Source organism: Lactuca virosa, chromosome 7, assembly GCF_052849685.1.
Source record: "Lactuca virosa cultivar CGN04683 chromosome 7, Lactuca_virosa_CGN04683_v6, whole genome shotgun sequence".
Lineage (NCBI taxonomy): Eukaryota > Viridiplantae > Streptophyta > Magnoliopsida > Asterales > Asteraceae > Lactuca > Lactuca virosa.
In genome coordinates, this window is record NC_136432.1 from 66,656,662 (window position 1) to 66,681,435 (window position 24,774).

At 32.7% G+C, this 24,774-nt stretch overlaps 1 protein-coding gene and 1 long non-coding RNA gene across 2 annotated transcripts; one reads left to right on the forward strand and one right to left on the reverse strand.

Annotated features, from left to right (window-relative positions):
• The first annotated feature begins 4,111 nt into the window (after window positions 1–4,111).
• On the forward strand, window positions 4,112–5,971 carry LOC145126078 (uncharacterized). The gene is made up of 2 exons (XR_013716291.1): window positions 4,112–4,338; window positions 5,602–5,971. It is a non-coding gene; the product is annotated as an uncharacterized LOC145126078 (long non-coding RNA).
• A 215-nt stretch (window positions 5,972–6,186) lies between these two features.
• Window positions 6,187–24,173, reverse strand: LOC145126077 (callose synthase 2-like). The gene is made up of 43 exons (XM_079061488.1): window positions 23,999–24,173; window positions 22,356–22,588; window positions 20,215–20,315; window positions 19,944–20,059; window positions 19,735–19,828; window positions 19,548–19,658; window positions 19,280–19,396; window positions 18,398–18,490; window positions 18,201–18,292; window positions 17,942–18,068; window positions 17,697–17,834; window positions 17,540–17,616; window positions 17,004–17,076; window positions 16,765–16,887; window positions 16,573–16,690; window positions 16,150–16,484; window positions 15,451–15,503; window positions 15,307–15,367; window positions 14,848–14,929; window positions 14,703–14,752; window positions 14,523–14,609; window positions 14,299–14,433; window positions 14,107–14,213; window positions 13,621–13,705; window positions 13,335–13,495; window positions 13,144–13,267; window positions 12,953–13,050; window positions 12,550–12,628; window positions 12,310–12,461; window positions 12,129–12,238; window positions 11,939–12,064; window positions 11,458–11,526; window positions 11,111–11,300; window positions 10,571–10,727; window positions 9,858–9,977; window positions 9,640–9,755; window positions 9,441–9,524; window positions 8,967–9,079; window positions 8,526–8,755; window positions 7,464–8,258; window positions 7,306–7,356; window positions 6,788–6,973; window positions 6,187–6,687 (listed from the first exon to the last, which is right to left on the reverse strand). The coding sequence occupies exons 2-43, from the start codon at window positions 22,546–22,548 to the stop codon at window positions 6,436–6,438; spliced, it is 5,781 nt and encodes a 1,926-aa protein (XP_078917614.1). The 5' UTR covers window positions 22,549–22,588; window positions 23,999–24,173; the 3' UTR covers window positions 6,187–6,435.
• Between the last annotated feature and the right edge of the window lie 601 nt (window positions 24,174–24,774).

Consider the following 24,774-nt stretch of genomic DNA (forward strand, 5'->3'; position numbering starts at 1 on the left):
GCACTTTAGCCCCTTTAGTGTTTATAGTTGTATACCATGTAAGGTTCGGTATACTTAGTTCACTATAAACAAGAGCTCTGATACCAATCTGTCACACCCCAAAACCGGAACGACGGAAACGTTTTGGGGCGGAGGACGTCATGCGTAGTATCACAACAATCGTATCATAGTAATCAAAGTAAACACAACCATTACATTGTAATATGAATATTTACATTTGTTTGAAAATATGGTTTGTACATAACATTATATAACAAAAGTAAAAGACGTGACTCCAAAATGCTTCGTCTTCTCCAAAAGCTTGGCAAGAGTACCTGTCTATTGTTGCCCTGAGAATACAAGCAGTTTTAAAATATCAGCATAAAGCTGGTGAGTTCATAAGCGTTTAGTTCTGGTGAAAGAAATGTTTCTTTGATCCTTTGAAAAGTGTTTCCCAAGAAAATCCTATATTTTCTTATGAAAGATGTTTGATTATCCATTCGTTACTTGTTTAACAGCCTGTTTATGTAAGGTTGAGTTATCCCAGGAAAATCCTATTTTTTTTCCTTATGAGTTGATAGTTGGTTATCTATTCGAGTATGAGGTGTACAAGTATCTACCATACTTGTATCGTTAGATGTAGTTTCCTTGAAAAACCCTGTTTGTTCTCTGAGAGATGTATTAGCCGTATTACATAAATAAAACTAATAAATAGGTAGTGAACTAGATCCTAAGGGTATTATTAATACCCTCTAGTAATCAATCGGTTATTACTTTGAGGTTAGTTCACTTGTTTCATTATTACAAAAGTAAATCTCTGTTATCTAGGTTGCGAGTTTTATAACCATACATTAACTTGATACGGCACGTATGGGGGCCAGTATCCTTTATGACTTTGTCACCCGTAGACCTGTCGGTCCCACTGTAGCTAGCAGCGAGGAGCGGTATAGTCAGTCCCGTATAGATCTATACACAATAGTCACGCTCTCCCTCCAAGAGATTCTGGTTACAAGGGTTAGTCCTACACTCTCGAATCCGGTGGAGTGTTACCAAGGACGTGTCTCCAACTTAAAATAACAAATTTACAAGTAATAATACTGGAAATCCTGTTTATGATTTGCATGAATCCCTTAAAATAATACATTTTACTGTAAGATTCACAAATTAATTACCCTGGTTTTGAAAAGTGTTTTCTACGAGTTGATTTCTTAATCGATTGGTAAATACTGTTTTCCGTGTTAAAAGCATACTGAGCATGTAATTTAACTTATACAATGTAAGTTACTTTGAACACGAGTTTCCTCGTGTTTTTGCTTGTATTCCCCCCCCCCTGAAAACATGAAAAACTCGGAAAAGCGTAGGGGTATGAACTCACAGTTTATCGTAGGACCCGAAAGCAAAATTGGTTACGAGTGTTGAGTGTCAACCGATGTTTCGTACGCAAGTGGATCCTATTACATATAGTAACACATATATGTATTAGATTATGGTATTCCATGACAAAACATGACGGGAAACCACCCTAAAGACTTGGAAATGCTTGGAACTAAGTGTTGGAGCCATAAATGGTTGAACAGGGAAAGTATATGGCCATTTGAGTTAGTGTGCGGCCAGGGTGTGCGGCCAAGGTGTGTGTGCGGTTGCACACAGGAGTGTGCGGCCGTACAGAGGGTGTGTGCGGCCGTACACAGGAGTGTGCGATCGTACACTCCTCATTTGTGCCCGAAATATCGATTTTGAGGTGTTCTAGTGCTAATACCAAGTCCAACTAGCAAATGGAGGCCAAACTCTTCACTTTGGAGAGTCTTTAAGGTGTGTACAGCCACCTTATGAAGGTGTGCGGCCGTACACCTTCAAAGGATGAAGAACACGAAGAACACTATGAGTTTTAGGCTTAGATTCAGGTGTCTTACCAATATAACAAGCTGAATGATGAAGTAGTTCACGTTTTTGAGGCCTTTAGAGTATTCTTGGATGAAGTTTTTAGAGAGAGAAAGTAGTGAGAGAAAGTAGAGTGCAGCCAAAGGAAAGGAATGAGTGAAGGGGTCTCCTCCTTTATATAGAGGATGGTGTACGGTTGGAGGGTGGGTGTGCGGCCGCACACCCATGTGTACGGCCGTACACTCCTCCCGAGAGGGTGTATGGCCCGAATGTTGTACTACGACTTGGTATTACTCGACCTAGAACTCAACCTTTGATTATACGAGGCTTAGAAAGTATCATTACACCCTTAAACGGTGTTAAATGATGATAAAATCGAGTTTAATATTGATAACATTAGCTGATCTTATAAGTTAGAAGTTTCAGGTTGTCACATTGTGTTTCTTGTAGGGACTTATGGAAGCTATTAAAGAGTTAATGCTCATGGCTAAACATGGGCAATGTGCCCGATACATCTATGCTAATTTCCAGAAGGAGTTTCAAGAAATGGTTTTCAAGAATTTGCTTTAGATGGTTACAAAGTGTTCAAATAAAGTTGCTTTCAACAGAGTGATGGATGAGATCAAGTCATTAAGTGGTGATGTCTATCTACATTTAATGGAAATAAATCCCAAGTTATACATCTAATATCCTAACCAAAGCATTGCCTCTGATGTTCATGGATTACACTTATGTAACCTTAATGTAACCTTCACCTTGCCATGATTATCTGAAGTACCTAAAACATTTAATCCACAACTATAAGCCAAAGCTTAGTGAGTTCTCCAAAATACCATATACAATATTAAACATACAAGCATGCAAGCAAGGCTCTCAACGCTAGAAGTAACACTACAAACAACATAAATAGGACAATCACATAACATTTTAGACTACATACTTTCCTACTTATCTTATTCCGTTCTTAATTTGTCTTGTCCTGGTACATATCGAATTCACATTCCAAAATGACAATCCTTACTTCACAGGATTGTGCTACCATTTCATATTCATTCTTTTCGTTGACTGTTTCTTCATCATCAACCCATTGCCAAAATTTGCATTTAACCCTTGGATTACTCTAAAACAAACAATACAAATCAATGAAGAAAATCTTATTAGATAAAGATTAAAACCCACATACCAATGAACTATGACAACCCTAAAAAAATTTCTAGGATTTTCTTTGGCCTGTGATATCCAAATTCGAAAGGGATAGCCACAATCACATGGATTTGCAACATCAAGTTTTGATTTTAACTTGGATTTGATCGATCTTGAGTTTGAGTTATGTGTATTTAAGGAGGAAGCCATGGGGGATGTGGGAGAAATCAATCACCTTTATTGAAGACGAGTGTGGTGGGATAAATTGTGCACTACATATGTTACATATATAAATGAGACCCCCTTAGCGACGTATGTAATGGAACCGACTTCGGAAGGTCGTAAGGGCCAAAACAAACCAAACTTGAGATTTTATGGTCTAATTTAATATTATGAGATCTTAAGCAACGTTTTAAAACTCGGGTTTTTAGTTGATCCGGTGTGATGACCAGTTCACGGGTCAACCGGTTCAACCGGTTGAACCGCCGGGTCAACCCGGTTTATGTTTTTTTTTTCCATATATTTTTACTTTCCTACATAATGCATAGACATATAAAACAAATAATTTGATGTCCACAAAGTTTAAACATTGAAAAACGTATCAACACATGTTATAGATCAATCTAAACACAATAAACAACAACATAGAGTATAAATAACAAAACAAAACATAGTTTTAGATGGATCCAAATGCGTCACGACCAAACCAAATCATGGATCTTGAGAAATTGGAGTATTATAAGCATCGATCTCGCGGTCACTTAGTAATTGAAATTCACTATCAACTTCATGATCAACATGGTCACCTTGTGATTGAGAAGCCGGTTTGACAAAAACGGTTCGATCCGGTCCGTATTTGTATCGAAGCCCTATTAAAACGGGTCAATCCAGTTTTAACTGGTTCAACACAAACGGTTCGACTGCGGTTTAGGAGAAACCCGACCGGTTCGATCCGGTCTGTATTTTTACAAAATACTGTTCTCAATTGACCAGCCTTCTACCGCGGGTCACGGTACAACCGGTTGAACCGGCCAGGTCGACCCAGGTTTTAAAAAATGGATCTTAAGTGACTTTGGTAAGAAATTTTGAATAAAAACAAACCGATATTATGACAAACTGACAAAGTGCTTCTCAGTTCTCATTTCCCAAGTTGTGGTTGTTATGAATCTGGTCTTATTTGGATTTTGGGGAAGACAGATACAGAAAAAGAATGGCATCAGTTTTCCTCTCCTGCAATGCACGTCCTACTCGTTCTATCAAACTAGGGTTTCATCAAATTCCCTGCTCCCCAGCTGATTCTTCCTCACGGAATCTCCACTTATCTTCAATTTTCAGGTTCTTTACAATCCCTATTATCCTTTTCGATTCCATCATTAACTCATCGATGCTGCTCTCTTTTTAACTTCATTTGCAAATTAACTTCGTTTTAAATGCCCTAATTGTGTTTCGATAAGTTCCTCAATGCTAACAATACACATCATTTCTTCGTATTTTCGTGGGATTTGCAATGTTGAAATTCTAGGTAGGATTTGGGAGTATTTTCCAGCTTTAAAATTAGAATTAGAGCTTCCCTTGCTAACATCATAATCGATCCTGCCAAATCCTGTTCTATGAATCTTGAATTAGTAATGGTGCAAGTGGGAAATCATATGGCGAATTGAACTATTTGGGCGTCATTTCAAGTTTCAAATCTCAAGTTCATGCTTCCAAATACTACCTATTGAATTTGATAGGCTAAAAATGAAAGAAAAAACGCATTGCACTTCCATTTATCATTTCTTTCTATTGCCCCCCTTGAAATAGTGTTTGGGTATGCTTTTTCTTGAAGTTGTGATATCACTTTTCAAGATGTTGAATGCTAAATGAATTCTAATTATATAAGTAATCTATAAATTAAATGTAAGTAAGGGTATATAAGTAATTTTACTCTACTCTTTAGTAATGAGTTTTATTGATGTTACTATGTTAGTAAGAAACCCGTTTATGTAATCATAAGTAGAAGCAAGTTATCAAAAATATGCTTGCTTGAAGTTGTAATCATCACTTTTGATGATGTTTTATGTTTGACAAAGTCTCATTATATAAGAAATAACAATGTAGTTTCATTTATTTGTGTATTATAGCATCCTACTTTTATTTCTTTCTGTTATAGCATTGTATATAAAAGTTATTTTATTCTGATTAAGGCTTTGTGCATTGAGAAATCTACCCAATTATAGCATTGTACTTTCAATTTTTTTATTAGGACATTATACTTTAAAAAATCTTTCCAGTTATAGCAGTGAAAATTGTAACAAATTTGAAAGACATTGATGGGTAGATTTTTCAAAATACAGTGTTGAAATTGGAAAAAAAATTAATGCAAGATGCTATAATAAACAAATCACCAAAAGCACGTTGTTAATTCTTGCATTCAACCCAAATTAAATTCTTTAATATTAAATTAAATGCAGATAGTAGAGATAAACTAAGGTGTTGTATCTTTTTGACTTAATGGACTTAAATTAGAAGATACTTAATTCATTAAGCTATATACGAATGTTTCTTTTTTAAACATTATTTATTCAGACAAATTATTTCATTTACACTTGGCCACAGGTTCAAGAATGGTGCAAAATTGATGACAAAAAGAAAGTTGCCTTTGCTACATGCATCAAACAAGTCTTCAGAAGAACCTATTGGGAAGACAGAAGCAATTACAAGTAGTGACACTGGAAGTGCCCAAGGACCTCCTTTTCTTACTATTTTGGCTGGGATTGTCGTTTTTGCCCTCCTACTTTGGGTCGTAGGATCCCTTGTGTCGTGGGTTTTTGGTCTTTTCGGTTTGATTTTCTCAAAATAAATAACGTTTCATTTTATTCCCATCTGTAATGCAATTAAAAGTTAAACTCGGATTGCATTTTAGCTTCTCTAGTTTGTAATTTGACCTTTTGTTGCAAGTTGTTATGAAGACTTTTAGTTCCACAAACACTTTGACCAATGTCCTAGACTTCATATCATGAGTCATATGTAATATCTAGAGTGTCCCATGTTCCCATTTTAGTATTGTTTTCCTCTAAGTCTGTTTAACTGTGGAGTTCTGATGGGATCTGAGACATCTACACCCTTATAAGGAATGTTTAAATGCAACCCAAAGAATTTGCTTGAGCTTTTTGGACCAATTTTTAAAAACATTCAAACATATGATGCAAAATGACTTCCACTACCCTTAATATGAATAAATAGTAGTCAATGATCACACAACACACCTAGAAAAAGTAAATAAAACTATACATCTTACTACCTAATGGTGATACATCTTCTACACAAATAATCAATTCACATTACTAGTTTGTATAGATGTATGTTGATCCCATGCTTGTGATAACATACATACATAAATTTATGCATATATACATACGAATGGAAATAGTTATGCTAAAGGACAAAAAGTCACTCCTTGATGCGGGATGATCGGTTTTTCTTTTGGCCACCACCAAGAATACGGGAGATTTGTAAACCTCTGCTAAATGCTTGGTTGAACAACATTCGTGTCTGAAATTCAGACACGAATGGGAACCAAGCCAAAAATGCAACTGGCGTGAATAAAAGCAAACCCATTATTATCTCATAATATTGTGCTAACGTTCTAACAGATGACCAGAATCCAGTTTGTTTCAAAAATGGCTTCAAAGCTTGTGCAATCTACACAACAAAACCAATGTTAATTAAAACCAGTTATCTACAATTTTTTTTCCATTAAAAAAATAGCACATGTTAAATATGGATTAAAGGGATGGCTCACCAGAAGCATTCCCCAACCCGTAGGCATTAAGGCGAGGACGCATACAATTATATCCTTTATTGACATATGAGGTTGTGCTATTATGGTAACTAGTATAGAAAAAAAACTTATAGCGATTAATCCCTTGATCAATCGGAATGCAAGCTGATAGTCATTGCTAAGAGACTTTCTACAATATGCCATCCCCTGGAAAATATAGAAAAGAATACATTAATTTAATAAGCACATAAAAATTACCACGTGTGTAAAGAAAATCTGTTTCAAGATATCTATTTCATTTGTCCCTCAAAGGCGTACATTAGGACAGACTGTTTTTGCATTATATTAAGACTGAGATTGATGTCAGTGGGACAAAAAGTATAATTTTTTCTTCCATCAAAAAAATGGAACAAGGTAGGACTTATATGTTCTATAAGACTACTAGGTGTGGGCAACATGTTATTACAAAAAGTACCTATATGGACTTTATATGGACTTAAATAATTAGAAATTATTATACTACATGTTAGTTAGATCACCTTCATTACAAGAAGTCCTGCGAAGATTACAAGCCACGAAATTCCATAAACCTGCAAAATAACAAGTGAACATCAAAAATTTTAATTAAACTCAATTCCGTTTTATATCCAAAAAAAAAAATTAATCAAATGCAAGTTCATCAACACGAAAAAAATACCAGAAAACTTTTGCTCTTTGTAATGTTGAGATGATACACAAGTCCAAACTGATAAATAAAAAACCGAACTGCCAACAAAATCTCTATAACAATACCCTTCACCCCCGAAGACACAAGATGATCTTGCTCTTTCTCCCACCACGATTCCCAACTTTTATCCCCGGAAACACCGATTCCACCTCGATTACTTATCCACTTACTCCAATCCGACCAATCATCAACAATCTTCTGCCACTCAAACCCCGAAGGATTGAAAAGAAACGGAGCAAAAAGCCATGTCCCCACCATAAACCACATCGAAACTGTAATCAACATATACGCAACCGAACTTGTATACGATTCTCCAAATATCTCATACACAACAAGCAAGATCAAAAGCTCGATTCCTTTTACAAAGTGGCTACGAGAATATAGCCGGTAGTTCTCGGAAAATTTTGCATGAAAAACTACAAATCCACGGCCGGTGGGGCGGTATTGTGCGCCGCCGTGAAGCAAAGTGCGACCGTAGTAATGGGTTTTTGTTCCGAGAGAGAATGTGAAGAAAACCGAAGCTAATTGGAGTTGCATGAGGACGAAATCGGTTAATGCACTTCGGAATCCTCTTTCGAGTCCAATTTCCATTATCATTGGGAGTGCCATGAGGAATCCGATTTGAACGAAAGATTGAGATGCGAGAGCTACGTGAAGGGGTTTGTTTCTTGCAATTGCTTTATTTGTGTTTAATTCTCTTTCAAGTCCACTTAGTACGAGGTAGAGGCGACCATAGAGAAATACGTATACAATGAGCACAGTCAGCTGCCACGTAAGATTGATGGGTATTAGATGTATTCCTAAAGTAGTTGTATAAATAAAATGTTGTATAAATAATACTCATCAATAGTGAGAGGAGTAGAGAAGAAAGGTAAATAGGTAAAAGGTTGTGTCTTAAAAAATATGATAACCCATTGAGTCATTCTATCAAGATTAAGTCAAAAACAAATGTATATTTGTTGTTAACATATTAAGCCCATTAAGTAGAAAATAAATGATGTTTAAAAAATAGTTGAGAAAAATATTTATTACCAATGTGTTGAAGTAGAATCCGATAGTGGTGAAATAGCATGAGAGCATACGAAAAAAATCAAAACGGTGTCCAAGTCTGTATATATCACGACTCATTGTTTGTTCACCGTTTCCTTGTGCTATTTTTGCCTCGAATAAAGAGATCTGGTTGAGGCCCACATCTCTTCCTTTACCAACTTGTATGTATTCATGATGAGTCACATTTCCTCCACGTAGTGTGGAATTGAAACCTGCCAACAATTCGGGAAAATGTCAAACACAAAACATTTGTTGAAAAAAAAAATCAAACCACCAACGGGTCCCACTGACAAGAGGGTGATTCTATTCTCACCCCTTCCCATCTAACATTTTAAGGGAGTGGTTTTACTAGGACCCACAAATGTGATATTCTAAAACAATCATGTGGGGACCACTAAGTAGATAAAGGGAAAAAAATTATGCCTGCAAATATGTCTTCACTTAGATTGATGATTTTTGAAGCTTTGCTGATACCTCCTCTGGTTAAGTGAAATAGTCTTTCGAATACATCAGGATGCCCATAGTGAAATCTAACCCTGCAAATATGTATGAAAGGGTAAAATGTGAGAAATAGCAACAACTATCATTCATTTGTTTTTTTTATAGCTTTATACTTTTATTTCTTCCATTTACAACATTGTACTCTTGAAAAATCTATCTAATTATAGCAATGGCAAACAAATATAAAGCATTATTCACCGCTATAATTGGCTAAATTTTTCAAAATACAATGCTTTAATAATATTTTTTTTTTTTTTTTGAAAGTGCAATGATGTAATAAAAAAATGAAAGTAAGATGCTATAATTCACAAAATAAATTATGAAAACCACATGAAACTTGAAGCATATCAAATTAAAGTTGTACATCGATACTATAAAATCAATCTTGCAACTTACTTCAATGGGTTAGCCAATAATCTTTGTCCAATTGTTACAAAACTCGTCTCCTGGTTTGACATGAACCACGCAAGAGAAGATACACTAAATCATAAACAAAACAAATAAAAAAAAGTCATCAATCACAAAATAGAGTAACCCATATAATAAATTATTAAAAACATTACATGATACAAAAGAAATAGAAATGCATATTTACCTTCCAGTGAATATATGCTCCCTAAGTCCAAGTATGGTTGGAGTTCTCACTCCATGTTTGACAAGAAATTCCTGAAGTAAATTCCTCATTTTAAAGGCTTCTTCCATGTAGTTGTCCTGTTCATAAGATAATAATTAAACAGCTTTATTCAAGGGCAAATCTGTAAAAAATTTAGGACTTTTGGTATTAAGTTGTTCTTTCTGTATTAAGTCAGATACCTGGTTCATGTCTATTGTCTGAAGACCTTCTCCACGTGTGAAAATGATGGCATGATTTTGGTTCTCTGGTTTTCCCTCACCAAGTATGGCTGCTCCTGGAAGTTTTATACGATATATAACCTGAATATCAAAAATGGTATATTTACATTAATGAACCTTCATGATACACATATGTTTCAAATAGTAGATTTTCAAATTTGAAAATTTTCTGTGGACTAGCTTCCTGTTTGATTTATAAATATAATATTGAGCTAAATATAAGAAATACGACATACTTTTATTTATTTGTGTATTATAGCAACATACTTTTATTTCTATTACAAGATTATACTTTCAACTTCTATTTTCTTATTAAGACATTGCACTATGAACAAATTTTTTAAATCAACATGGATATTCATAATTTCATACGTACATGTCTTAATAATAATAAAAGAACTTGCAAATACAATGTAGTAATTGCTAGAAATGAAATTAGGATGCTATAATACATAAATTAATGAAAGTATGATGCTATTTCTTGCATTTATCCATAAAATGATGCTAGTAGAAGTCTCAAGTCTCAACTAGTTTCCTTGAAAACTCATGAGTTGTTTAGAAGTTGCTAGAGTCTTTGGTCAACCTTCTTACCAGTTGTCACAATGAGCTCAAATAGGTGAAAAAATATATTCCAAAATGGATTGATTCAACAGTACAAATATTGAAATTTGTACCTGATCTAAGCTCTGAAATTGGTGAGAGGCATCAGCAGACTTTGGTACAGCTTTCACAAGAACTGAATAGTAAGAAACTTTGGTAACAACATTTTCTAATTCATCAATGCTAGTTTCTTCCACCTCATCAATATAGGCAACTCGAAGAGAAGGATACCTGCCTCAAAAACATATAGATTTCCCAACATTAATTAGAAAATTAGAGTTACATTTCATGTATGAAAGTAAAATGCGTTACATGCTAGAAATAGCAACCTACTTTCATTGATTTATTCACTACAATATCCTACTTTCATTTCTTACAATCACATCGTTGTACTTTGAAAAAATCTATCCATTTATAACATTAAAGCAATTTTCACTGCTATAATTGGGTAGATTTTTACAAGTATAATGTCTGAATACGAAAAAGTTTGAAAGTATATTACTATAATTGGGTGATTTCTCAAAATGCAATTTGATATGAAAGAAGAATGTTTTAATAGAAACAAAAATGAAAAATATGTTGATATTTCTTGAATACAAGTGCTCAAGTCGTACGTTGTCATAAGCCTCAAAATGTCATGAGCACGAGCATCGCCTGATCTTTTGTGGATTCCATATTGCTGAGATGAGATGACATATGTGAACTTCATATCTGGAACTGCTCGACATTGTGCTAGTGTTGATCTTTCATTCCTTAAATATTCTTCCGTGTTAGATTCCGCAGGATTGTAACCTTTCATTAACTCTGCAACAATCATCAATAGTTATGTATGTATGTATGCATGCATGCATGCATGTATGTATGTATGTATGTATGTATGTATGTATGTATGTATGTATGTATGCATGCATGCACTAAATCATCAAATAAATGAAAGTATGTTGTTATTGCTTGTATATACCATCATCATTTGCCATGTCAATGAAAGCTTGAAGTTCCAATGCTTGTCGATAGTACATCATGCCTCGTACTATATTAAGTTAAGAGAAGAATAAAATTATGATCAGAATATTGAAATGGATAACAAAAGGTTGATATAAGTTTATCATCAGTATCATTAGAGTTTTCCTCTTTCATTTCTATCTATCAAAGGAATATACTTTCAATCTTTTCTTATTAAGAAATTGTACTTTAAAAAATTTACCCTAATCGCAGCATTATAGTTTCTATTTTTTTTCTTATTAGGACATTATACTTTGAAAATTTTACCCAATTATAGCAATAACCATTGCTTTGAAATTGAATGAAATTGGATAATTAGGTACATTTTTCAACGTAAAATGTTGTAATAGTAAGAAATGAAAGATGCTATAATAAACAAATCAATGAAACCACATTGTTATTCCTTGCATCTAATCCTTTACATATGCAAATTCAATTACCAGTCTTAGTAAGTGTTTGGCCTCTATATGAAGCCCAAAGGCGCAACAATTCTTCTGAATCTAAATCTCCTTTCATTTCTTCTTCATTGCTATACTCCACTCTCTCTAGAAAATTGTTCCATTCATCTGAAAATTATTTACTAAACTTAGTATCATGAAACATACAATTTTAGAAAGAAAAACAACTTACCTGGAAAGATTTTCTGCAAGTAGAAAAGAATGGAAACTCCATCTTCATTAGGCTTTTCCAAGGCATCCATAGAGAAAAGAACATCCTCATTATAATAAGGAGTCAAAACGCTAAAATAAAAGCGAATTTATCGTAAAGACAAAGTCAAAGAAAAATCAACATATTTTGAGAGAAAACTTACGAGAAAGATATCATATTTCGAACTTTGGGTGCTTTAGGCATATCCATAAACAATGAATTTGAGAAGAAAGAGATACGCCTTCTGGCTTCTAAGTTTGATGGAACATCCATAGCAGATTCTTTTTCTGTAAGCAACAGATGAAGCCTTCTGATCTGTGGTTTAGTGGAGATTACAACTTCAGTTCATTATACCACGGGGGCATTTTTGTAATTTAGTGTATAAAGAGTAGAAGCTTTTTACTTTCTCTTTCCAAGCTTCTATCTCTCCTATAACAGGAAAATTTAGATCTGCAAAATACTTATGGCTTGACTCTACCATGCTACATGTCAAAAGCAAAAGAAAGTTAGTTAGTAATGCTTTATTATTGAGTTTAATGCAAGAAATAGCAATGTTCATCCAATACATAGCAATTTTCACTGCTATAACTGGATAGTTTTTTAAAGTAATGTCCGAATACAATGCTATAATTGGGTGGATTTTAAAAAAATGAAATAGGTTAATAAGAAAACAATTGAAAGTATAATGTTGTAACTGAAATAAATAAAAGTTGGATGCTAAAATGTACAAATAAATGAAAGTATGTTATTATTACTTGCATTTAGCCCAACAATATCCGAAGAGACATTATATCCATTTCATTTACCTAGATAATGGCTCATCCAAGATGTCTATGTTTACCACCTCCAGCATGTTAAGTAGCACAATGACAATCTCGTCCTTGTCACTTGCTTTATTTTCTTTCTAAAAGCAAAAAAAAATAAAATAAAAGTACTAGTATTTAATATTAAAACCTCATAAGAGAAAACATAAAAAAACAAAGAGATCATATTTGACCAGATATTCAATAAGCCGGATGAAATGATTCGTGAGGCTAGGCAGGTAACTCATATCAAACACACTTAGTAAATCTCCCTCCTTAATGTGATGATCAACTTTTTCAAAAATCTCCTTCATAATTCTGCAAAAAGACAAACCACGTCAATTAACAAATACATCATATCATATTAAAAAAATACATTACTTACGCCTTTTCAATTTCTCCTTCAACAAGAAAATTTAAAATATTTTGGGTTGAAACATAGCATTCCTGAACAGCACAAAGCATATAATTGTCTGCATTCAGCCTCTTTTGTAGTAATCGGTCATTTCCATTGCTGTCTTTTGCCATGTCCAAGGCTATTGGAAGCTATAAAATGATTGTTGAATAGTCAATATATATATATATATATATATATATATATATATATATATATATATATATATATATATTATCAATGTTCATGAAAGAAAATGTTTCAGGAAGTAATGAACCTTGCTAGCAAGTAAAAATGGTGGCCACCGAATAAGATTCAAGTCAAAATCAGCCCAACATGGCATAAGTAAAAGGTCCATTTCCCTGATAAAATAAAAATGCAAGCACATATCAGTGACAAGTAAGAGACCAAGATGAGGATGAGGAGGGCATTTTTGTCTTTTGCACATATAAGATCTCTCGACTCCTTTTTCCACCTTTTTGGGTGGGACAAACGTTAAGTAATTGATTCTTTTCTTTTCTTCTCTTGCTTTACAGTGTAGAAAAGTGAATTATATCTTTGGAGAGTGTGCGCGAAATGGGGGTTTGGCTTGAGATATTTATATACTTTGTCATTTAGTGGACTTTTTTTTCTCTGTAGAGGCCTGTGGTTTTTCTCTGGTTTTGGAGTTTTCCACGTATATATCTGTGCTCAATTTTCTCTATTATTTTACAATTGGACGGTTGTTGGAAATATTTGAAACCGTTTTCCCAACAGAAAATACCTGTTGCTTATCAAATCTTCTTCCCTGAAAGTTGTAATGATTTTATTCCACATATGAGCAAACCTTGTTGTCTCCTCTTTATTAGTTGGTTCCTGAAATAAACACAACTAAAAAAAAAAAAAAAAAAAAAAAAAAACTATTTGTAAACCATCAACCACCCAAATAGGTATAAAAAAATAAAAGAAATTAAACCTTAGTCATTCTATGGGACGGAGTAACCGTGAGCCTATGCTCAATCATTTGGCTATTTTCTTCTGGAATTAAGCAGTAATTGAAAGCAACTGGCAGTGACTGAAACCGGCTTCTCAACATCCCTAAAGTTCGAATCTAAAGAATAGAAATTAAAAAAACACAAAAAAATATATATATAATCGAAGTAGGTAAAATTTTAGATAAATGCAAATTAGAGCACTAACCTCTCCAAGACGCCGAAATGCACCATAAATTCCACCAAATATTGTGGAAAAGATGGCATACCATATTTGAGTATCCATAAAATAGACCTATAAAGATTTTTAAAAAAATAACATTATATGTAGCATGTTTTGGAGGCAAAGGGAAGTTAACAGGATATGAATAATATAAAAATAACATACAAGAATGATAGGAGCCCATAGTGTAATCACAACGCCAATATTGTTGTTAGCTGAAAAGAAAATTGACAATTTGTAACATTTTTAATTCTTATTATTACTAATAACGTTATGCATATAATATATATAGGTTCTTAATCTTGATTACCTTGAGGGAAGAATTCATGCCATTCATAACGTCTAATGTGAAGTCGCATAATTGCTTTTGTTGGACCCACTAGAGGCTTTATCTGAAATATGTATATAATTACTTATTCTTAATTAGGAACAAATGCAAGAAAGAGCAACTTACTTGCATCTATTTGTTTATTATAGCATTGTACTATAATTTCTTATTATTACAATTTACAACATTGTGCTTCCAGTTCTTTTTGCTTATGAAGGCATTATATTTGAAGATATCTACCTAATTATAGTGTTGTATTTTGTGTTTCTTATTAAGACATATTATACTTTGAAAAATCTAGCAAATTATAGCCGAATAAATTGCTTTGTATTTGGATGACATTTGCTATAACTAGATAGATTTTTCAAAGTAAGATGTTGTAATAGGAAGAAATGAAAGTACAATGTTATAATAAAAAAACATGAGGGAAAAGAAAGGCACCTCTAAGTAGTAACTGAAAGCTAACTTTGAAGCTATAAGAAGAACCCAGAATATAGTGTACCTAGAAGAAAAGAAAAAAAAACATAAAGCATGGTACAACTAATTTTAGCAATCTATACATGCGATTAGAATATGGAAGCATACTTGATAAGGGATAGAGGATCTTCATGCATTCCCCTCCCAACATAAAGCGAAAGCTGCAAAATTTGATGATATGTTATGGGTATTTGTTTTTGACATAATGCAGAAAGAACGACTTAATAGAGAAAGTCAGGAAAATGAGGTTTTCCCCATTAAGTCCTATATTTTAACAACTTTTCCTTTATTTATTGTTTTCCTTTCAATTCCCAAGTGTGCCATCCTTTTCTAAGATCTTTTTGGGCTAAACGCAAGAAATAGTAACGGACTTCTATTTATTTGTGTATTATAGCATCCTACTTTAAGTTCTATCTATGACAACATTGTACTTTCATTTTTATTTTATTAAGCATTGTAATCTAAAATAACCTGCTCAATTATAGTATTGTACTTTAAAATACTTTTCTTATTAGGACAATTGTACATAAAAAATCTACCGAATTATAGCAGTGTAAATTGTTTTTTTTTTCGATGACATTGCTATAATTAGGTAGGCTTTTCAAAATACAATGTTGTAATAGGAAGAAATGAAAGTATGATGTTAGAATAAACAAATAATGAAAGTACATTATTATCTTTTGTGGAGAACAGTTAATGGGGAAAAAGAAACAAGACCTTAGTCACAAAAATAAAAATAAAAATAGCAAGGAATAATAGTAAAAAATAAAATAAACGTGACATAAGTTGTAGGAAGATTTTCCATACCTGAGACCACCACATCACAAACCTCACAATGTTATAGTCTGATTTCTCTAGATTTCTTCGTATAAAGGGTAGAAGGAATAAAAGTCCAGAAAGGATATTTGGAAATAGATAAATAACAACTGCTATGATGAACATAGAAGGTGAACTTTCTCCATTTCCAAACCAATTCTTAATAGTTTCTTCAAATCCAGATGGATTTTTCCAACTATACGAATATGTTATAGGTAAAATCACCACCCAAGCTCCTGCAGTTAGAGCTTTCAAAATATATCGAAGCTTCACATGAAATGACATGTAGAATCTTGCATTCCACATTATAAATACATCAATGACAGCTGGCAAAATGAGGTGGCAATAATCAGATTATATCGCTATGTAAGCAGTGTATGTAGATTGTAGGTATATATGTATGTGTGTATTTACCATGTGCAAGTTTCAATATTGCTGCTGTTATGAAAATGCTTAATACTTTCTTGAACACAACCCCATCGAAGATAGAATTTAGTTCACCAGATCCATTCCATGCTATAATAATCATTGCCTTTTATAAAAAAGTAATAGTTAATAAACAAGTAGAGTAATTAATCACAAGATAATTAATTATTAACTAATTACCTGTAAAGACAAAATGAAAAAGCTCCACATTCTATCGAAGCTCCTAAAGATATGCCAAAATGAATCTATCTCAACAAAGTTGATTTTTCCCATCCAATGATCACTTTTATCGGGTTTTTTCTCCTGAAATAATTAATATATATTGTAAATAAACAAAATTGATAGAATCTTGGTTTTTTTATTATTATTGATGTAGTAAGCATAATATGTGTGGCTAAAAATGTAAATTTAGTGCTTACATCATCATCAGGCCGACAAAAGAAATCAGATTTGTCACGCATTGGCCATCCCAGACGAAAACAGTCAACTGACCTACAACATTATCCCAATCAATATATATATATATATATATATATATATATATATATATATATATATATATATATATAAGTGTTAAATGCATGAAACAGCAACATACGAAATTTATATATGTATTATAGTATCCTACTTTCATTTCTTTCTATAACCACATTGTATGATTGTAATTTTAAACTTTTTCTTATTAAGGCATTGTATATTGAAAAAATACCCGATTAGAGCATTGTACTTCATGATTTGAAAAAAAAAATACCCAATTATAGCATTAAATTGCTTTAAATTTGAATGACATTGGTATAGTTGTGTGGATTTTTCAAAGTATAATGTTGTAATTGAAAGAAAAGAAAGTAGGATGCTATAATCAACAAATTAATCAAAGTAGTCGCTGTTTCTTGCAATTAATCCTATATTCAGTTGAATTTATCATTGAATAAAGCATGAATAGAGATCATGATACCAGAAGTATTCATTTAGATCATCATAGTTTCTCCATTGAGAATGTTTTGTTTTTCCCCTTTTGCATTTTTTAGCTTCCTGTACAAGACAATAATGAAAAACATACGCATATAAACTATTAACTTTGAAATAAAAAACTCTCCAGATTTACACCATACCTGTGCTATTGTATTGTAGATAGGAGTCACTACTTTCCTCAAAAATGCCTCTTTTTCACCACCATATGCAGGTTTAATATTCTCACCATTCAAAGGACTAACACTACCAGCCAGAATAGCATATACTTCAAATGCCATCTTTGTAAACAAAGAAAACATTGAACAATTTAATTGTTTGTGTGTTTGTACTCTTGTAACAATCAAAGGAAATACACACAATTGAAAAACAAAATCATTATGCATACGTGATGATAGATATAGCAAAGGCATTCCGGCATAAATCTCAAGTTTGCAGCTTCACCCCATATGAGAAGATATAGACCCATGTACAATAATTTTCTTTGTTGCACTTCTTGTTGAACATTTGGCAACCTGAAAATGGAGGATAATGGTCACATATTACTTATAAAAAGATTGAATCTTATGAAATGAGTGACGACTAAATATCTAAAAACAACTAAATGTAGCTTTTAGATTCAAAACCTCAAGGTAAACTTTACTCACCAAAGACTACTTTTGCGACCCAAATATTTGCACCACTTTTTGTAATTCTTAAAAAGTTTCTTCATAACTTCGGTAAGCGCACAATCATCCAGCTTTTGAAGAAAAAAAAAAGACAATGAGTCAAAGTTATAAACAAAAAATATGTAAAAAATAAAATGTGTATAATGTTATGCTACATCTAAAGATTATAATAATACCTTAGGTTGTTGGTCAGGGTTTGGGAACCGACGAATGTGAACATTTGCAAGCAACAAGATTAAATGCTCTCTCTGATTTGAGACATTATCTTTCTGTGAGTCAACACAAGTCAAACCGAGAATCATCATGATTAATAATTGGTGATTCTACTCATACACCCCTATTACTAAATGTACGACCCTCTGTTTAATTTTTTAATATTTATTTATGTGGTGTACGAATAATAGCATCCTTTATAATATAAAAACTATATATTAAATTTCAAAATGGTTCCTAAGTAATGTTGTCTTTTGCAATTTTGGTTCCAAAATGTTTCCTCTTGCAATTTTTGGTCCTTACTTTTACGTTTCTCTTTCGATTTTGGTCCCTTTTTGCTCAAGGAGTTGAATTCCATCTATTAAAAGCTGCACGTGCTTTACACAAGAGGGTAAACTGGTCTTTTTCCTTTCGTTCTCTTCTCCCCTAACACATTAGCTTCCACCTGTTTGAATTTTTTTAGTATTATATTTTCATACGTGATCCCTATATTTCTGTTAAAAAAATTTCCCACCCACCATTGTTTCCTAAAATGTATTTTTAGGATTAGGGTAATTGTCAATGAAGAACACTAAGAAGTAGATGAACAGGTGGAAGAGACTACCTATGAAAACATAACGATAAGAGAGAGAGAGAGAGAGACAGAGAGAGAGAGAGAGAGAGAGAGAGAGAGAGAGAGAGAGAATGGAAAAAAGACCAATTTGCCCTCTCGTGCAAGGCATGTCCAGCATTTAACGGATGGAATTTAACATCGTGTGGAAAAAGGGACCAAAATTGCAAGAAATAGAAATACTCTTGGACCATTTTTGTAATTTAGTGTAAACTATATGTTCCAAATAAACCACCTGAAAACCAAACATAGCCTGTAGCCAATCAAGAATGTCTTCATTTACTTTCTTCTTGTAGCCTTTCGGCCATGGAAGTCCCCTGGTACTACGCAGTGCAGTAACAGAAGCTTGAATCTACAAATTGAACAATTAAAGCATGAATAAATTAAATGGGAAAAGCTCAAAAAAAAAACCCAACTTATTATCCCTCAATGTTCAAAAAAACAATTATGTTATTTGTGTGTCCACTAAAACATTACAATTTTTTAAAAAATCTGGAACTAACCTCTGGATATCTCATTATAGCTTGATTTGAACTATCCGGATCAAGTGGAAGTATATTATAAGGAACATACATCTCTGTCTTCTCAGCAATCTTAGTGTGAGCTTCCAAAATCTACACACAGAAGCAGTAATTATTCAGAATCATCATGTAAAATTCTATAAAGGGAAAAGAAAAATCCAGTGTTTACCTCATCTGCCACCTCGACAGACTCTGTGAAGTTAACAGCCTTTAAAACCTCAAACAGAACAGCAGCAGTCTGATAAGCTTTTGTAAGGCGAGTACTGATGAAACAAGTAAATTTCTTAAATCAGAAAATAAATAACGCAAATTGAAAGAAAGACATAGAACACAAAGAGAGATTATTATTATTATTATTATTATTATTATTATTATAACCGATCAGCTTTTTCGGCCTTCAAGGCTTGAATGTATTTCATGAAGTAATGTTGATAATAACTCTGCATTTCACGTGCATCGCTCTGTGTTCGTCCTGCTAATGTGGTTTTGTCTTCCTGAAAAGATTAGATATAATTTATCCGTTTTTTTTTTATAACATTAGTATATGATAAGCATGCTAAAAAGTAAGAGTTTAACTGTTTAAATATTCAGAAATGAATATATGCACAAAGTATGGAAGTTGTTAGATGGAAAAGAAACGAACACATACCCTCTGTAGACGTTGAAGTAGAGCAGTTTTGAATTGGCGAACACCACGTCCACTTGATTTTGGATCTAGATTGTGGGCTTTCTCAAAGGCATAGAACCGACCTAAGTGCATACACAATAACTTCATTTATGCATGCAAAGCAAGCTGCCATTAAGGTTGTGTTTGTTACACGGGACAGGAGTTGATGTAACCGGACAAGCTTTCTAAGGCAATTTCCAATGATATGAATGAGGAGGGCATTCACGTCTTTTGTACAGATAAGAGATCAAGAGTGGGCCCTTTGTCCCACCTTATTGGTAATTTTTGTCTCATTGACATCAGTCTCAATCTCAATCCAATGCATTGATTATTGAAGTTAAGTTCATTGGACTTGGACTAAGACCAAGACCACAGTCGATAGAACAAAAATGACAATTTTTGCTTCGTCCAAAAATACGAGACATCAGACATGGACTCGCTCTCAATTTCTCTTTTGACATATCATCAAAAAGAGCCTTAGAAAGTTTCTTCAATCCAATCATGTCTTGTCTCATTTGTAACAAATGCTGCCTTATGAAATTCTAGTATCATTACTATTTACTATGCCACCACTTATAGACCACTCATGTGCCTTTGTTTGGTATCCACTATTTCATAAAATCAAAACTGCATTCACTACTATAATTGAAATTAAAGTAAATTACAAAATTTTGTTCTTTCCTACCAGAAAATATTATATAATATGGTCACTACATTATATCAAGGTCCCTCGTAACCCCCTTTACACAAACATATACTTCACCCTGCCCCTTTTTTTTAACTAAAGGGGCACGTAAAGTGATCCCATTATATTATTGTCATTTTCGTCCCTAAATTTCATCTCTCCCAGCTGGTTGATTAATGAAAATGATAATTTATCTTCTCCTTATAACCAAATTCCAAAACCAGTTTCAACAACAAAATAACAAAACCCATAAGGGTCGAACTTGCAGTTAAAACAAAATTAAATCAATCACAACCAAGAAAGCGAACCGGTGAGAGACTATTTTGTAGACCCATTTGAGTGGGTAAAGAAGAAGAGCCACGCCCGAACCCGGCAGTAGCCATGGTTGTCGGGTTAGTACATGGAGCATCCGACAAGGAAGAAGCAGTCTGAATGTTAATCCGGACCCATAGGGACTATTTGGTTCATTACAAAAATTATAAAGTGTATTTTTTGTTGATTGGTTATTATATACTACTTAATTTTTTATTTCTTCTATTAGGTTATATTAAATTGAAAAACCTAACTAAATATAAAAATATCTCCAACTAGAGAGCATTTAAAAACCCAATATTTTAATTGTGTATATTTGAAAGTAAGATGTATTAATAAGATGATAAAAGTTTAACAGAGAACAAAAATAAACAAGGAATCAAGGCATCAATGCCATCTATATATTTATCTTATTTACAATGGACACATACATGTTGAAAAAAAATCATTTCTTTTTTTCTTTTCTTTTTCTAGGTATTTTTTATCAAAAAAAATTAATATATCAAAATTCATAAAATCTTAGTAACTATTAACTGACATCTATAACCTAATATTTTAATTGTGTATATTTGAAAGTAAGATGTATTAAATTTGATATGTCTAAATTAAAAACCCAATATTCTAATTGTAAATTTGAACCGTATCATGTACAAATATCATACACCGTCAATCAATTTAGTCTACATGATTGATCATTCACATATGAATGATCAATATGAATGGTATATATATATATATATATATATATATATATATATATATATATATATATATATATATATATATATGTGTGTGTGTGTGTGATCGTTAATGTAGACATATCAAATTTAGATGTGAATTCCAATAAATATTCATATTTACATGTGAATCCGACTAACTTTACATGTAAATATAAGTAAATTCATTTGATATTATTATTATTTTAACATTTTGATCATACACAAATGAAGTTTACTGGGATTCACAAATAAATTTATTCAAATTCACATATGGATGATATGTTGTGAAAGCGGGTACAATGTTCATTTTTATGTATTAGTTCGTTATATTCACAAATGAATTTACCATTCTAATTATTTAGTGTTGGAAATTAAAAATAACCGCTATAAACAGGTTTGAGACTTACATAAGTAGGCAACTCTTGAGTTTGTAGGTTCAACTTCATTTGCAACACGAAGAATAGGTGCAATTTGAACAAGAGATGAAGGCACCACCTCGCTATCCATCATAGGTTCAATACCCGAACTACCACTGATTGATTGAGTATGTAGTAGCCGAGTAGGCGGTTGCTCGTTAGACCTTCTTCGATTATTGGTCATTGTTTCTCCCGGACCTTATTACAGACTAGTTTCTGTTCACCTTTTGATATATTATATGAAGATAAAAAAAAAATCATTACCAAATAGCAAAAGACCACAAAAAATTGTATCATATATATAGCGTTTGGTATTGATACAGTCGAAGAATGAACGAAATGGTTCCTTCGATTGGAACAAAAAGGAGGTTTTTGCCCGATGGATAGACCATTCTTGAAACTTGAAAGCATCATTTTGTCCATTTTCTTAATTTTCATTCATTGGCTAGGTAGGGGTATTTTTTCCAATCCATCACAAAAATGTTTGGAAATTTATTTTATTTATGTAAATTTTCAGGTTCAAATCTCATTGGCTTAAACTTTTAGATGGTATGCCATTCAAAAAAAAATTATTAAAATTTTATTTATGTAAGTATCGAAAAGTATTAATTTTATTATAACTAATTTGTATTTTAACGAGTTTTTATTATCCTTAAGTGAGACTAATATGAATGAGATAAAAATTGTAATTTTTATCCCATCTAAAAAGGTCGAATAGAAACTCGTTTTTTATCTAATCAGTGTGGAAAAAGCCCATCATCATTAAAATATGTCTAGAAAGCTTGTCCATGCTAATCTCATATATTCTACATTTTGACATATTTTACTTTTACAAAAAAAAAATGTCAAATCACCAAGGAAAAGTTACTTTCAATTGAATTTGTGAAATTAAGTGAAATCAAACAGCTTGATATTGGTTAGAGAATAAATATTTAGTAGCCAGCAACTTTTTACACTTCGAGTCTCAGCCTTTGATGGTTTGAAACAAGGTTATATCCAAGAAATAGTAAGGTATTATCATTGGTTTGTTATTATAGCATCTTACTTTTATTTCATCTTATTACAATAATTTATTTTGAAAAGTCAATCCAATAGTTGTAATCCTATCCAAGTACAAAATAGTTTCACTGGTATAATTTGGTGGATTTTTTAAAGTGTAATATAAAAATAACTAAAAGTATAATGCTAAAATGGGGTATTTTTTATAAAAAAAAGCTTTAATAAACAATTAGAAAGTTTAGTTTTATGCTATAATACATTGGTAAATCAAAGTACATTATCATTTCTTGCATGAAGCCCAAAAAACAACGAGACAACTTTATATAGTTGAATCACTTTCCAAAAGCAAGTAGACTTGATAAAGTTAGCTATCATCTCATAAAAGAAAACCATCAGCCATCTTTCAATTCTCAGAAAACTGGAAATTTGTAAGCTGTTCGATCAACAAACCAAATCCATTAATCATATTTGTGTGAAACCCCTCGAAAATTCATTCAAATTTTCATCAGAAAACTGGAAAATTTATTGATAATAAAAACCCTTGTGTGGAGGAACTTACAGGATTAAAAACAGCTAAACAGAACAACTAAATTACAAGATCATTCAAAATATATAGAAGAGGATGTTGAACTTACCAGATAAATGAAGCACAAAGTTTCATACAAAAGTTGCTTTTATCATCACATTGAACGATTCACTAGTCACAAAAAAGATTCATCATGCGGAAAGCTTTCTGCTGAAAAGAGAAACGCTTGCAAGAAAACACACATATATATACACACTGTGTGTGTGTGTGTGTGAGAGAGAGAGAGAGAGAGAGAGAGAGAGAGAGAGAGAGAGAGAGAGAGAGAGAGAGAGAGAGAGGCATTACCTAACTCGCCTTAATCAACAAGAAAACGCGGGCAACAACACAAATAATTGACCACTAAAATATGAATATTTGCAGTTTAGGCTTCATATTTTCAGGAATGTTCAAATTTAGTACCCTGGCCATAAGAAGATGAATCCATGGAATTAAAACTGATGTGCAATGGTTGTTAAGACTCGAATCATTCACACTATCTCCAAGTATCAAACCGAAAGTACTTAAACCAAAATGACACAAAAGTAAGAATCGAATATTGAACCCAAGTATATGGTTCAGCACCGATTGGGTACCGATACCTATACCAGTTCGGTTTGGTACCATCGGTATTTTTGCTCACCCCCTAAAACAAACTGTGTTACGCTAGTTTGGATATATTATGATTTTTTTTTCCTTTTTTTGGCAATAGTACGAGTTGTCTCCCTACTCATTTTTCCAAACGAGAAAATTCGTATCGAATCATATTTTTTACATGTGGAAATTCAAGTAAGTTTGATAATAATATTTAAAAGCTTTCCATTTTAATTTTTATGGGATTGCTTTTAT